This window comes from Octodon degus, unplaced genomic scaffold (genome assembly GCF_000260255.1).
Source record: "Octodon degus isolate 3935 unplaced genomic scaffold, OctDeg1.0 scaffold00026, whole genome shotgun sequence".
Lineage (NCBI taxonomy): Eukaryota > Metazoa > Chordata > Mammalia > Rodentia > Octodontidae > Octodon > Octodon degus.
Window position 1 is genome coordinate 2843416 of NW_004524602.1, and position 16456 is coordinate 2859871.

General features: G+C 50.1%; 1 protein-coding gene across 2 annotated transcripts in view; it reads right to left on the reverse strand.

The window, feature by feature from the left end:
* Nucleotides 1–9349: 9349 nt before the first annotated feature.
* Ppcdc (phosphopantothenoylcysteine decarboxylase) overlaps nt 9350–16456 on the reverse strand; it is a 15521-nt gene continuing 8414 nt past the window's right edge. The window contains exons 3-6 of one of the 2 annotated variants that reach the window (XM_004628896.3): nt 14620–14715; nt 13575–13703; nt 10179–10347; nt 9350–9936 (exon numbers count right to left, since the gene is read on the reverse strand). In XM_004628896.3, coding sequence (XP_004628953.1) covers nt 9857–9936; nt 10179–10347; nt 13575–13703; nt 14620–14715 — 474 coding nt within the window. In that variant the 3' untranslated portion in view covers nt 9350–9856. The remainder of the gene's footprint in view (nt 9937–10178; nt 10348–13574; nt 13704–14619; nt 14716–16456) is intronic. The other variant, XM_023712708.1, reaches the window with a different exon arrangement.

Below are 16456 nucleotides of genomic sequence, written 5' to 3' on the forward strand. Positions count from 1 at the left end.
CATGTGGTGCTGGGGGATTGAACCACGGTCCCTGTGCTTTGCTAAGCTTGTTCTAAGTAGGTGCTTTAGACCACTGAGCCATCTCACCAGCCCAAAACTGCTATTCTTGTAATCCCTATAGGGTAGTTGTAGTTTTGATATACAGGAAATGGGAGATGTCAGATAATCTGGAATTCATGTTCCCCAAAGTTGAACAATGAATTCTAAGTAACAGTGGGGTTTAAGAGTAGGAAATTTGGGGGCCGGGGAGATGACTCAGCAGAATAAGCATTTGTTTGGCAAGCACAAGGGCCTGAATTCAATCCCTGGTTCAGAAAAAAAAAAAAAAAAGAGTAGGAAATTTTGGGACCGGGAGATAGCTCAGTAGAATAAGCTCATCCATAGCAAGCACAAGGGCCTGAGTTCAATCCCTGGTTCCAAAAAAAAAAAAAAGAAGAAGAAGAATAGGAAATTTTATTGGAGAGAAGGAATGGGAAATAGGAATAGAATAGGAATAGTTCCTGAGACATAGGAAGGGTCCCCTATGGGTCTCTTCTCAAAGGAAGGGCCCACTTCTGAAGTGAGCTCACTTCTCAAAGGAATTTTATTAGGGGTCAGGGAGATGGCTCAGTGGAATAAGCGCTTCCCTGGCAAGTGCAAGGGCCTGAGTTCAATCCCTGGTTCTGGGGGAAAAAAAAAAAAAAAAGAATTTTATAGTGGAGAAAAAATCAGGTGGAGGATATAACATGAGTCAAAATCATGATCAACCAATAAGATTACAAGTATAGTTGCTTAGGTAATATTGGTCCAATGGTAGAGAGACCACATAGATGACATCATTAATCTAGTCTTATTTTTATTTGTGTGTGTGTGTGTGTGTGTGTGTTTAAAGGCCATATTAAAAAAAAATCTTTTATTGAGCAGAACAGACAGCTCAGTGGTCTAAAGCACCTGCTTAGGTAGGCAACAACAACAACAAAATCCTTTATTTATTTGGTACAGGGTCTCACTATGCACCAGTACTGGGAATGGAACCTGGGTTCTTGCACTTGCTAGATCACTGAGCTATCTCCTCAGCCCTCTAGTTTTACTTTTAGTCTTAGTAGTCTTGTCTTAGGGGGTGGGAGAGGATGGCTGACCACTAAGGAGATACTGGGAAATCTCAAGGAGTGATACCAATAATCTCAAACTTCTGCTTATCCCTAAGTCATTGTGATTCTTACCTTCAGATACTAGTCCAGCCACAGTCTCCATGAGTTTCCATTTCTGCACTGACTTCCTCAAGGGCCCAGCCCTTGAGTCCTCACTACACAGGCTGCCTGAAATATTGCCTTCTAACTTATCTGTATATGATAGTTTGATGGAGCAAGGGATATAGCTCAGTAGGACAAGCACCTGCCTGGCAAGTGCAAGGTCCTGAGTTGATTTCTGGTACTAAAATAAAAAAAAAAAAAAAAAAGAAAGAAACTATCCTAGGACAGAGTCAGGTGTGGTAGGTAGCACACTCCTATAATCCTAGCACTTGGGAAGCTGAGTTCAAGGCCAACCTGGACTACACAAAAAGACCCAATCTGTTGGGCTGGAGATAGTTCAGTGGTCTAAAACACCTGCTTAGGCAAGCTTAAGCAAGCGCAGGGACCACGGTTCAATCCCTGGCACCACAGGCTGCACCAGCTCTGTCCCTAGGGCTGGCTGAGCCTGCCACAAAAATAAATAAATAAATAAATAAGGCCCAATCTTTAAAAAAAAAAAAAAAAAACAAGAATAAAATTCCTTGGGCAAAGGGCCTTGGCAGCAACCCATTTTGGGGTTGCTGTTTCACTGTTGTTTTTTTTTTAATTATTATGTTTGTTTATTTATTTATTTATTTATTTATTTATTTATTTATTTATTTGGTACAGGTCTTGCTATGCAGCTCAGACTCATAGTGATCCTCCTGTCTCAACCTCCCCAGCACTGGGATTACAGGGGTGAACCACCAAGCGCAGTTTCAGTGGCCTGCACTGCAGCACGGCATGTGGTGCTGGGGATTGAGCCCAGGTCATTGCGCTTGCCAGGCAGGTGCTTAGACCACTGAGCTACCTCCCCAGCCCATTATTATGTATTTAGTACAGGGTCTATAAGGTCTCACTATGCAGATCAGAGTCATAGTGATCCTCCTGTTTTCAACCTCCCAAGCACTGGGATTACAGGCATGCACCACCATGCCCAGTCTCAATCACCGTCTCAGTGTGCCCTGCAGTCTGGGCCAGCATAGCATATTCGGAATAGCTCTAGTGGTCCGAAGGGATTGCTGTTTCTTAGGAGCCTTCTCCCAATTTTAGTGTATGCGCTGCGAAGCAAACACAGGAACTTTTTCTCAATAAACCTTTTCCACTCCTAACCTCCCTTGTCCTCACATCCATTTTTCATTAACAGGAGATAGGAACTCAACATAGCTGACATCTAGCAGGCAAAACCCCTTTTTTTTTTTTTTTTTTCCAGAACCGGGAATTGAACTCAGATCCTTGCGCTTGCCAGGCAAGTGCTTATTCTACTGAACCATCTCCCCGGCTCCCTGAAGTCACTCTAGGACGACAGTGTCTTTAAGGGATCATGAGTGTAATGAGCCTAGAAGAGAAGCATGAACAAGCCCTGCAAGTACCTGCTGGGAACCTTGAGCGACTTTGTGTCCGGAAGTAACTTGCTGTCCTTGTACTATTTTTAAGTTATGGTTTTCCTGTGTACTTTCTACCTGTCTTTATTTCTTCTTCCTCCTCTCCTCTTTTTCCCTCCCCTCCCCCTCTCCTTCTCATTCTTTTTCTTTCTTTCTTTTTTTTTTTTTTTTTTGAGATACAGCTTGCCAGTGTGTTTCAGGTTGGCCTTGAACTCATTATGCAGCTGAGGTTGGCTGTAAATTCGCTGTGATCAGCTGGGCGTGGTGGCACACATCTGTAACCCCAGCACTTAGGAGGCTGAGGCCGGAGTCCTTGCAAGTTCAAGGCCAGCCCAGGTGAACTGCATAGCAAGACCTTGTCTCTGAATAAGTAAATAAATAAATACAAACAAGTACATTCACTGGGATCCTCCTGCCTCAGCCTCCCAAGTGCTGGGATTATAGTTGCGACCACCACACTCAGTGGAGTTTTGGAAAATTAGTCTCTGGAGTAAATGGCACCGTGGCTCTGGCAGCAGATCCAAAAGAATGATGCTCGGAGGGGAGGTAGGGCCAATCTACGATGGATCAGTGTACAAATGAGGGCTCCACAGGGGAGTGGGGTTTTTCATGGCTGTTTTTTCAAACTGCTGCTTACGAATCTGGTTCTCCAGCTCCATGGGAAGTTGGTCTGGGCTGGCGGTGTGTGCCATGGCTGTGCCTCCACAGGATCCCCATCCTGGTGCCTGTGCCAGCCCCTGAAATCAGAGCCTGCTGTGCGGCCTCACAGTGAGCTCAGGACCTGCACAACTCTGCCTCATGAGCTTGTTGCCCAGCCCTTCACTTTGGCCTGCCACCCCAAGCCTTACTTACTACATTTTTTAAATAACTCTTTCCCCAGGGTTATCTCTGTCCTGCCTTTCAGTTAATAACAGGGCAGATGGTAAATCTCAGTTGTCCTAGTCTCCTTATCTCCCCAGTCCTCTTATTTCAACTCCAAGGCTTTCTACTTTCCTTGAGGTTTATCCTTTTGCCACTCCCTCACATTTTCAGTGTCTTCCCTGTCTTCTGAGGTCCCTGTCCTGCGGCATCAGTTCTTGTTTCAGGGATGCACGTTTTGTATCTCTTCTAATGATCTGGTCAAGGAGAGCTTCTTCAAAGTTGCTCCTTCTCTCTGATCATTTCAGTCTGCTTTGCCCACTCTCTTGGTTTTTCGCTGGTGGGACGCCTGTTCTGAAGTCAGTTCATGGCGGCAGAAGAGATCAAGAAGGGAGGGAGGAGGGAAGGGAAAGGGAAGAGAAGGAGGGGGAGGGGAAGGGAGGGGAGGGGAGAACCCAAACCAACCTTTACACCTTCCTGCTTTGCCCCTCTGACCAGTGGTGGTCTCTGCCACAGGTTGAGCCCAGGCTGCCCACCCTCACAGGCCAATACTCACAAGTGGAAGATGGGGGAAAAGGATCCAGTCATTCATGGCTGATCTGGAAGACAGAGGGGCTCAACCACAACATTCCATCTTAGGGGCTCAAGGAACCGAGGGGCTTCTGTAGGGAGGGAAAGGAGGAGCAGGGCAGGAGGCCACATGAGAAGCATCAAAGAGGCCTTCTCTTTCCTTCTGCAGAGCACTAGAGGCCCCATTTTTGTTTTGTTTTGTTTTTGAAGAGGCCCTGTCTTACTGCGCTTGCTCCTGTGAGTCAGATAGGAGAAGAGGCCCTGAGGAAGGGTGCATCAAAGGTATCCCTCACTGAGCAGGCTCTGTGGAGCTGAAGATTAAGTAGATAACCTCTTGGTGTGTCTGTAAGGCTTCTCTTCAGGATTTAGAAAGCTAGGGAGGGACAGAACTCCAGCAGTAGGATTGGGAAGGAGCAGCAGCCTTGCAAGGGCAAAGGGCAGGGACAAGAAAGACAACTCCAAAGGAGTGTCCCTGCACATTCTGTTCTCAGGGAAACTGGATAATAACACATCCCACCTCCTAGCAGGAACACTAACAGCTCGCTTCCCCTGTCAGAAGTTGGCCTAACTGGAGATTACACAGTGAGTGAAATAAGCTGGACCCAGAAAGATAAGTTCTCCCAACTATGGGGAATCTAAAAAAGAGCATGAGAGTGAGGGAGATAGCTCAGTGGTCTAAGTGCCTGCCTGGCAAGCGCAAGGACTCAGGTTTGATGGCTGGTACTGTGTACCTTGCTGCTGAGCCTGCTACCGAAACTGGGCATGGTGGTGCACACCTGTAATCCCAGCGCTGGGGAGGCTGAGAGAGGAGGATCACAAAAAACAATAAAAATAAAAAAGATCGGGCCAGTGAGATAGCTCAGAGGACTAAGTGCCTGCTTTGGCAAACACAGGGACCAGGGTTCAGATCCTGTGCCACCGGTTGAGCCCTGACAGAGTCCAGGCGTGGGATGGCTTACCCTGTAATCCCAGTGCTGGGGAGGCTGAAAACAGAAGGATCACTGCAAGTCTGGGCTGCATAGTAAGGTCCTATATGAAATACATAAATGAAAAAAAAAAAATGACAAGAAAGGTAGGAGATTGAAAGGTAGGATGCCTGTTATCCCAGCACTCGGGAGGATCTCTGAGAGGCTGAGGGCTCTTTGGGTTATACAGTGAGTTCAAGGTCAGCCTGGAACACTCAGCGAGAACTTACCTCAAAAACAAAACAAAAGAAAAAGAGAGAAGAGCCTTGCTAGATAGAGGGACTAATAGGACCAGGAGTGGGGGATGGGGTCCCTACAGATGGGGTACTGCTGCTATGAGGGCTGAGGAAACCACTCCCACTTGAGCTCAGGCTTCAAGGCCGTCCCTCCAGAAATCACTCCCTGCACTCCCCTGAGACCCGGGAACTCCCTAGGAGTGTTTCTATATAACCTCAGATCCAAGCACATGCAAAGCCTTCTTCTACTCTCTTGTTCCTGAGCCGCAGATCCTGATATGTCTGTCCTTTCCAGGACAGCGCTCATGCGCCATTGTCACCACGCTGTTTCAGTCCCCACTTTTACCTCCTTCCTCCAGCCCAGTGCTACCTGGAAGGGAAGTGTTATCTAAAGCCTTGGAATGGGGCCTAGCTGAAATTATTCTCCTGAGTTGCTTCATGATTAAAGCCCCAGGGGCCGAGGAGATGGCTCAGTAGAATAAGTGCTTCCCTGGCAAGAGCAAGGGCCTGAGTTCAATCCCTGGTTCTGCAAAAAAAAAAAAAAAAAAAAGATTAAAGCACCAGAGGGCCAACCAGATAGCTCAGCGGACTAAAGCGCCTGCTTAGGCAGGCGCAGGGACTGTGGTTTGATCCCTGGTGTACCATGGAGTGTCAGCCCTGTCCCTGGGGTGTGCTGAGTCAGTGAGACTGGGCATCGTGGCATTTGCCTGTAATCCCAGTGTTTGGGAGGCTGAAAACAGGAGGATGTCTACGAGTCCAATCTGTGTAGTGAGACCTGTAGACCCTGTATTAAATACATAAAAATAAAATTAAAAAAAAAAAAAGCCCCTGAGGAGTCACTGACCATCTCAAAAGGACAGGAAGACATTTTTCAATTCCTAAGTAACTTCTAAGTAAAATGCTGATAAGTGGCATAATTATCCCAGTTCTCCAGACCCCAGTGGTAACTCTTGGGTACCTAAAAATGAATCCAAACTCACTCTTGGAGCAGAAGCCTTTGTAGCACCGACCACCTTCTTGCTCAAAGCTATAACTCTGCTTCACAGCCAACTGCCCAGACTACTGCACAGCCCATGCATCTGGACTGAATTTTTTCATTAAGGGCACGAAGAGCCAAGGACTGAGGAAGTGAGGTTACCAGCTCCTTCCTGGGTCATACTTCATCTTCCCGGTCACTTTGTCTGCACTAAAACTCACTTAAAGGCTTAATTCCTCATTGTGGCAGTGTTGGGGGTAAGCCTGGTAGGAGGTATTTGGCAAGGGGATAGAGCCTGTAAGGCTGGGCTGGCACCGTGCACAGAATTTGCAGTCTGGGGTGACTAGATTGCTTACTGCAAAAGCCGGCTGTTCTTGGCAAAGCTTCCCCTTATGTTGGTGCAGACCTGATTGCTCCTCCACTTTCTGCTGAGCACAGAGCAGCACAGGGCCCCCAGGAGAAGCCAGGCAGGTGCGGCCAGCTGACCTGGAACTTCCAGCCTTCAGAAGTGGAGCTCAGTAGACCTCTTTATAAATTGCCAATGCCCTGGGTGCTCTGTTAGAGGAACAGGGATAGGCTAAGATACTGCCTTACATGAGGGTACCAGCAGAAACCTTTGTTTGCTGGAGACAAGGTCTTGTGCTGGCATTACAGGCACGTACCATCAGCTTATTACACATATATGTAATTGCATATATATGTAATTGTTTTATCTTATTATTAATGTGAGGATGCACCTGGAGATCAAGACTGGGAAAGGCTAGATTTAATTTCGTCTAGATATAAGTAGGCTGAAACGATAGCGATAACAAATATCTGGAGGGTGGGCTAAGTATATATAGGGTTTGGGGTAGGGGGTTGTAGTCCCAAGGAATTTGGATGGAATGTTTGAGGTCAAATCTGCAAGGGCATCAGCACAGCTGTGCATATAAAGCTGGGTCTTCTGGAGGTCCAGGAGACTGCAGGTCCAGTCCTAAATTTCTTTATGGCCTTCAGTTCTGTTTGCTGAGGGCAGTATGGATTCCTGTTGTTTGTAGAGGGTACCATGTCTATTGGGAAGGTTTTTCTCAGTCAGATCTGACAGTTATTTGCTACTATTGATCTCTTGTTGTGCTCAATCTATAAATTAAGCACTGCCATAGGTTAAGTATGCATGGGGTGGGGGACGTAGAAAACACAAGTCCAGTACTCTGCATCCGTCCACTGCGTATCAGTCACCTTCACTCAATGGGATGAAACACCCGACACCTGCTACTTAAGGTAGGAGAGGCTACGTTTTGCTCACTGTTTCAGAAGATCCATAGCATGGCAGAAACGTCAGGGCGGAAGGGTGTACAGAGCAAAGTGGCTCAACCCACTGCAGCCAGGAAGCAAAGTTCAGGGAAAGAGAGTCAGGGACCAGACACAGTCCCCAAAGCTGGAACCTCACAACCCACCAGACAAACCCACAAGTGTGTCTCCCTAATCCAGGTATCTCTGGAACCAAGAGAGCTGACAACCAAGCCTAGCTATCACATTCTATTGCATGTCAATGTGACACTGATACATATTTCCTTAAACCACACTTAGTCTCCACATAAAGATATAACAAGGCCAGAGTTCTGTCTAACATGAGGTGAACTTTGCTGAATGCAACCAAAATCACATTAATTCCCTCCAAGAATCTCAGCAGTCCCAGCACTGCTCAAAAGCCCAAGTCTAAAGTCTTCTCTAAGGGACGGTGAGATAGCTCAGCAGACTAAGTGCCTACTTTGGCAAGCACAGGGACTGGGGTTTGATCCCCAGCACCACATGCCTAGCTGGCCCCACCCCCGGGGCACACTGAGCCTGCAACTTAGACCAGGCGTGGTGGTACATGCCTATAATCCCAGCACTGGAGAGGCTGAAAACAGGAGGTTCACTACAAGTCCTAACTGTGTAGTGCGACCTTGTACAAAATATATAAAATGAAATAAAAGCAAATCTTCTCTAGGGCCAGGGATACTGCAGCTCTATGTCCAGCACTGGGACAGGTTGTGGTGAGGTACATAATCCAAAAGGCTTGGACAGCTCTACTCCTATGGTTTTCCGGGCTGCAGCCCTCATGGCCTCTCTCTTGGATTGGCTCTGCCCACTGCCTGATGTTCATGGAATATTTCCAACTTCCTGTGTCTCTATAATAGCTTTGGCTTCTTTCCTACACTTCATTTATCACCCTCTGGGAGGCTCCTGGCAGGGACTGTGACCCTGTTACACCACATCACCTAGTCTCCCAGACCTTCCATTGAAATTTGGCTGGAAGCCTCTGAGACCCCACAACTTCTACAATCTCTCTCTCTGAAAAACCCACACCAAAATCTGCTACCAGCAGTGCTGTAGCTGGGCCCCCTTGGAAAATGACTGCAGTAGCCTCTGAGAGCCAGATGACTAAATCTGGGGCACTTTCTTTGGCAGCTCTGAGTATATAGCCCATTATACGACTGTCTCTGTCTCTCTCTATGCCTCTGTCTCTTTCTCTTCCTTTTTGCACTACCAGAGATGGAACTTGGGACCTTGTGCTTCATAGGCAGGTTCTTATGCTGCTGAGCTATCTCCCCAGCCCACTAGGACTCTCTTTTTTTTTTTTCCTAAAACCGGGGATTGAACTTAGGTCCTTGTGCTTGCCAGGGAAGCTCTTATTCCACTGAGCCATCTCCCCAGCCCCCTAGGACTCTCTTCTTAAAGCAGTCTTTCAAAGGAATTTACCCTTTACAAGTTAAGCCTGTGCTGGGTGGGGCCTGGCCAATTCCCAACATACCCTTAGTGATACACCAGGAGTCCTGGACTGTTATCTCCAGTAGGTAAGGTGGACAGTGTTCTGTACACATTATCTCAATTCTCTCAGTAGCTCCTTCAGGAAAAGATGTTAATACAGATGCAGGTCGGAGAAGTGAGGTCCTAAACCAAGGTCCACTGCTAGTGAGTGGCTGAACTGGCATTGGAACTAGATGCTGGCTAACTTCAGAGTTCTCTATCCTTACGCACCCATAAGATATGGAGACAAGAGAATGCTAGTCAGTCAGTAGCCCAGATCCTTCTCCAGGTTTATTTGGCAATGCCCTTCATCTCTGAGACCGCAAGGAAAGATAAGTCTACTACAAAGTCATTTTTCTTTATTTTCCAGCACTCTCAATCTCACAGGATGGTGTATGGGAATCTGATCATCTTGCCACCTCTGTATGACATCTTGTCTCTCCACCAAAGAATGTCCAGGGCCACCAAGCCAGTAATCTCCAGCCATGGTGTTCCCAAAACCAATTCCTGGGGGAAAAGAGGAATCAAGATCTCCCAGTCCCTGAGTTCCCCTCCCAAGGGAACAAGAACAGCCTCACTGGCTTGCTGTGCTCATTCCAGGAAGCGATGAGGAGGGATCCCAAAAAGCAGGCATCTGTTATTCAAAGAAGGTGGGGCCTGAGCCCTCAGTCCAGTCTGGCCTGGAGCAGGTCAGGTCCCTGGGAAAGCTCCAAGCAGACACAGGCCAGATACCTTCTCAGCAAACACTGGAGCCTTCACCAGATTCAGCTAACCTCCTCTTTCCTTCCAGCCTGAAAACACACTGAGGCAGGACAATGCCCATAACAGAAGGCCAAGTTCAACACTAGTGGATGCTACGATGCTGGGAGAGGACTTCTTTCACTTTATCCACAATGGTCTCCACCTCCGCCATGGCCCCTAGACCTGGAAGCAAAGTTCTTCTATGGCCCATGCTTGCCCAGGCACCCCACCCAGTGACCTAGAACAGGTGTGAGGAACCCTTAACTGCATGTGCCAGGCACTTGACATCATCACCCACCTCATCTTAACCTTGGGAGATTTGAGCTCCCATCTTCCAGCCAAGAGAGGAGAGCCACAACAGGCCAGAACGATGACCCAAAACTGAGCCCCTCCACAGCCTGGACTATGGCCCGCCAGGCACCCACCTTGGTCTCCACACACCAGCTTCTTGGCCACACAGGGAACTTCAGTGTAGCCAAAGTCCTTCAGCTGGCCCACCTGCTGTGCAGTGATCGGGTGCTCCCACATGGCTGTGTTCATGGCAGGGCAGAAGAGCAAGGGCTTGTTGCGGTCCCAAGCCCGAATGACACAGGTCTGGGAAGAAGGGGCGTCCTGCTGTAGGGCTGCTACCCCCTCCCCAATCCCTCCTCCCACGATCCTCCCACCTATGGCCAGCAGCCCAGGGGTAGGTATGGCATGACAGGACTTGCCTGGCGCCTCAGTCAATCTTCCCCGCTGGCTATCACCTCTTAGGTGGGAGCAGCCCTGGGAAGCAGGGACTGGCTTTGTGGTCACCAGCAAGTGGGGACTGAGTATTCATGGAGGAGAGAGGACCTCACACCAGCTCTACCTCTTTTATTATTTTATATTTTTTGAGACTGAGTGTTACTATGTAGTTCAGGCTAGCCTTGAACTCACTATGTAGCCCAGACTGGCCCTGAACTCTCAGGGACCCTCCTGCCTCAGCACCTGGGTACTGGAATCACAAGTGTTTGCCACCATACTCAGATACCAGCTCTACTGTTGAGTCAAGAAAGCCCTGCTAATTAAAGGCCCAACAGTGACAACTGCCCCTGACATGTTATCTTAGGAAGCTTCGCTTGATCCCTGTAAGGAAGGTACTGCATCCTCTCATGGATAGGTGTTCCCTGAAGGATGCACAGCTGTGCAGGGCCACACCTGGATGTGGATGTGGCCACACAGATCTGTTGCACTGGGCAGCCTCAAGGCTTCCAAAGCTCTCTCCAGTTCTCCCAACCAAATCACAGGCCAGGGCCCAACTGGCTTACAGAGCTCAACACTGGGCCTTCAAGTCCTGTGGATCTGAGTCCTCATCTCTTGTTGCAATGAACTAGGCAGGTCATTTAACGCCAGGACCCCAGCTGCTTTGCAAACAGCCCCCTCCATAGATGGCCATGAACTGAGGTGTGACTCTGGACAGCTCCTGTCTGGGCTACAGACGCAGACTTGCTGCACTGGGAGGCCTGCAGGACATGGGAGCTCCCCAGAGAGACAGGGTTGGAACCTCCTCCCGGAAATGGAGTCCATCTGGGAAAGGAGGGAGAGCCCAGGGCATGGTGCTGGGAAGGGGCCACTGCCTGCCCTTCGCGGGGCGGCCTCAGCGTCTGGCTGCTCACATCAGAGCTCTGCTGCTTTCCCACCAAGTTCTCTCAGTGCACACCCAGACTAGCAGTGGATAGTTTCACTAACACTTCCTCTTGGCCCCAGGCCACCTGCTGCTTCTTAGAGGCCACAAGGTCCCTGGAAGCCCCTGACTGCGCTGGGGGGCAGGGCCAGGCTGGGGCTCTAAGCAGAAACGTGACAGCTCCGCCTCTCCTTGTGGAGTCCCAGCACTTCCTGAAAAAACCGCAGCAGGAGGGAGGACAGGGCCTGGTTCCCACAGCCAAGGGGTGGGTGCAGGGCCAGCACCCTGGGTTGTGCCTTTGGGAATCTGCTAGGTGGGAGGCTGAATCCACACCCCCAGACCTGTAGCCTAAGGCAGTCACCTTCCTTTCCTGCCTCTGACTGCCAGCCATGGGCCATACAAATCTCAGGGTACCATCAAGAAAGGATGAAAAGGAACAAAGCTTCCTCTCATGGATGGATGGGACATCTACAGAGAGAAGACAAGGAAGGCCACACATCAAGGGTACCAACAGCTCAAATGCTGTACCATCTGAGATGCTGGGAAACATCTGTGCTTTCCAGTGAAAGCTTTAGAAGCTAAGGTGCCTTCTGGGAATGTGTCCCACTGCCCAGCATCCCTGGAGGAGAGAACCCCAAGATTTCAGGGGTGATGGCTGCTTCAAAGAAGAAAGGGAGGGAGCCAGGCAGATGGCTCAGTAGAATGAGCACTTCCTTGGCAAGTGCAAGGGCCTGAGTTCAATCCCAGGTTTCACCAAAAAAAAAGAAAAAAAAAAGAAAGGGAAAGCAGTCCAGGCTCCTCTCTGAGGCTGGTCTGTGCAATCACAAGGTAGGGCAAGTAGGGGGCTTGGAGCAGTGGTGGCCCGCACTCGCTCTGCTCTGCTTCCTCTGTCGGTGTGGCAGGGCCTCAGCTGTGCCTCCTCCCCACTCCCAGCCATGCCATCTGGTTGAGCCGCTCTAGTCACCCTGTGCTCCTGTCACCATCAGGCTCCCTGAGAAGCATCACAGGAGCCCACGGACAAGCAGCCAAGAGCACCAATCCCACATCTGGCCCTCCAAATCCTGACCTACTTTGGGATTCACCCCCATCATCTCACCAAACTCTCAATGATCTGCAGAAGTAAAAGTTCTTAGGGCCAGCCAGATAGCTCAGCAGACTAAAGCGCCTGCTCAGGCAGAGTGCAGCAGCAAGGGTTTGATCCCCGGCATGCTGTGCCAGCCCCACCCCAGGGGCGCACTGAGATGGTGATGGAGACTGGACATGGTGGCACAAGCCTGTAATCCCAGTGCTTGGGAAGCTGAAAACAGGAGAATCATGAGTTGGATCTGGGTAGTGAGACCCTGTAGGCCCTGTACCAAATACATAAAAATAAAAATAAAGAAGTAAAAGTTCTTTCCCACAACATGCAGGCCCCATTTATCCAGGATGCCCAGGCCTGATTGCAGCTATCAAGGAGCACACCACTCTCCAGGGGACAGTCTTCTCCTGCCTTCATGAGGATCAAACCCCATCTGTCCAGACTAAGCCCTGCTGAGGTCATCAGTGTGACTCAAGAGGTGAAAGCTCAATAGGTGGGGTCTAGTGATGGAGACAGGAAGAACAATCATTCCCAAACCTTCCCTGGATGCTTTAATAAGCAAGGAAGTTTCTCTTGGAGGGCTATTATTATTATTATTTTTTTTTTTTTCAGAACTGGGAATTGAACTCAGGCCCTTGAGCTTGCCAGGGAAGTGCTTATTCCACTGAGCCATCTCCCTGGCCTGGAGGGCTGATTCTTACCCTGCATAGTCAGACATGTCCCTCTCCTCTTTAAGTGTCCTAATACTACAGAAACTGAATCTGGACCCTAGGGCTAAAGCTACGACACAGCCCACTCTGTGTGAGGCAGTGGGTGCCTGTATTAGGTTGCCCCCCATGTACCCGGTTCCCTGGGACAAGGCAGAGGAGGAAGAGCAGGTTGAGGACTGCCCATGACAAGAGATGAAGGGAGTCAGGGACACTGGACACCCCAGTAGCACCATGGCACCCAAACCATCCATCCACTGGGCTGTGTCTTCTGCCTGGACATCGGGTGGCACAAGTGTAGGGGGCAGGGGGACTGCATTGTCCTGAGCAAACCTGGGTCCCAGTGACAAGGACACCTGGGGAGGGATGAGGGTGCCAGGGAGTCACTCACAAGCAAGTTGTCACAGATGCCACTGGCCACTTTCCCCAGAGTGTTGGCGTCTAGAGGAGCCACTAGCATCAGGTCTGCCCATCGCCGCAGTTCAATGTGCAGAACCGGGTCAGAGCGGTGCTTCCACATCTGGGAGGGAGGAAAGGGTCACAGAGAGGGCCATGTTCACTGTGGACCTGGAACCCAGAGGGCCGTATGACCTCCCACCTGAGTCACTCCCCCCTCCTTTTCTTGATTTTTTTTTTTGCGGAACTGGGGATTGAACTCAGGCCCTTGCACTTGCCAGGGAAGCGCTTATTCCACTGAGCCAACTCCCCGGCCCTATTCTTGGTTTTCAGACAGGATCACACTGTGTAGTTGAAACTGGCCTCCAACTCACAGCGATCTTCCTGCCTCTGCCTGCCGGAGTGCTGGGATGACAGGAGTGCAGCACCACACCCAGCTACACATCATCCCTTCCTGTAGCTAAACTGGCAAGCAGCAGTCATGCAGCCGCAGCCCAACAGAATCCAGGCTTGAGGAAACAAACACCCCTTGTCCTGCCGCCCTATTCCCTTTATGGTCTGGTTTTCAGAGAGCTGACATCTGGCAGGGAACCCCGGGCAGGCGGCTGCAAGAGGTGGGAGGCTTGGGCTGTCCCAGCCAGAAGGCTGGGGGTGGTGAGAAATGGAGGGTTGGGGAGGGGCACAGAGCCTGCCGGGGCGCCCAAGGCTGGGAATGTTTAGAAAGCCTGGCAGGGAGGCCCACGCTCAGCAGCCCTGGGAAGCCAGGCCTCACCACAGCCACATGGCCAGGGTGGTGGGAACAGAGCGCTCTGTGGTCTCATCAGCCTGATAAGCACAAGGACGCTCAGCCCCAGGCAGCCAGCGCTGAGCTCTGCAGGACGGAAGGGACAGTGGAACCGGACAGATGTTCTCTGCGTCACCACTGCCCGCTGACTCAAGCCCAGCCCATCTGCTCTGGCTGCCAGGGCCACAGGCTGCAGGAAGACAACTGTCCTGGCAATGGACACGCCATGGCTCTCAGCCCAGGGCCCAGCACTGACCTCCCACTCATTAGTGTCACTGTAGAGGGTGACAGGAACGTCCTGGGGGCTGTAGAAATGCTTGGCTCTCTCGGTTGTGACCACTGTGACTTCCAGCTGTCACCAAGAAAGGTGGGGAGAAACTGTTACTGGAACCACAGGCTCAGAGGCCACACAGGGCTGGGCAGGCAGCCACTGTCCTTACAGGCTGGCAAGGAGGGGACTTCCCCACCTCGGGCCCAAATGTTTGCACAGCGAATTCTGCTGTCACCCAAAGGTCAGGCCCCACCAGGTGCGGCTGTTTCACTTCCCCATGGCGGTGGCCGAGGGATGAGTCACCAAGTGCCCAAGTATAAAAGGCGGCAGGCATGGCCACTCTGCAGTAGGCCTGAGGCAGAGGCCTGAGATGGCAGGAGGGGAACTAAGGCAAAGAAGCCACAAGAGGCCCCAGGGGACAAAGCTGCTGTCCCCTCACTACTTCCAGGAACAAGTCCTTTAGGCTGCAGGCAGGCTCAAGCCGTGGGCCCACAGCACCCCCTTACAAAAGTGGGCAGTCCTGAAAAACAGAAACAAAGCATCAGACTAACGAGGCAGGAGGTGCAGGAAGCCACGCCCGAAGGCACCACTGAGGCAGGGGAGGTCATTTGTCCTGGAGGAGTGACCAAGGCTGATTCACAAGAGTCGCTGGCAACCAGTGCAGTGGCAGGGGCAGCCTGCAGGGACACTGCAAGGCCTGCACAAGGTGCTATGTGTTTTTGAGCTCATACAAAAACTGGAAGTTTTCACTTGGGAAATTCAATGTCCTGGCTTCTGCACTATATAGAGAGACCCTGTCTCAACAGCAACCCCCAAACCTAAAACAAACAAAATAAATACTCCCCCAAAAAACAAACAACAAATAAAAAAAGAAAAAAATCAAAGAAGTCCACAAAACAAAGGAACCAGAGCCAAGCACAAAATAGGAGAAGGTTTAGGTACCAGGGATTGTCTGGTTCTAGGCATTGTGGGTAGGCAAGCATTCCACCACTGCTGTCTCCAGTCCTTTTACCTTAAATCTTACTGAATTCCCCAGGTTGACCTGGAACTTGCAATCTTCCTGCTTCAGCTCCCGAATAGCAGGGACTACAGGCATACACCACTATACTCTGCTACAATGAATTTTTTTTTTTTAAGGCAGTGTTCCTATGTAGCTCTGGCTGGCCTTGAACCCACTATGTAGCCTAGGCTGGCCTTGAATTCCTAGCAGTCCTCCTGCCTCAGCCTTCTGAGTGCTGGGCTCACAGGGGTGCATCATCCTGCTTGGATGAATCTTTCCTAAGTAAAGTTTTTTGCTGGTTGTCAACAGGCTGATCATGTCTTCAGTCAGTCTTGGAGGCGGTCCCAAAATTCCGTCAAAATATCACCTGAATCCAAAAATACCTTGCTTCATCCCCAACTAAAATTGATGCAACTCATTGCTACTGAGCCCAACACAGACCCTGTGACAACCACTTCTGGAATGCTTCCTATGCATGCATGAGCCTGCATTAGCCATCTTGAGTCATAAAAAAGGGGCTAGGCATAGTGGCCCATGCTTGTAAGTCTTGCCACTTTCATTTTTTTTTTTTTTTTTAAATGTTTCTAGTACAGGGTCTACAGGGTCTCACCACACAGATCAGACTCATAGTGATCCTCCTGTTTTCAGCCTCCCAAGCAGTCAGCATGCCCTGGGGGCAGGGCCAGTGCTGCACACTGAGGATGGAACCCTGGTCCCTGCGTCAGCCTAAGCAGGCGCTTTAATTCCCTGAACTATCTGGCCAGCCCTACTTGCCATTTACAAGACTGAGGCAGGAGAATTTCTTTCTTTTTTTTTTTAATT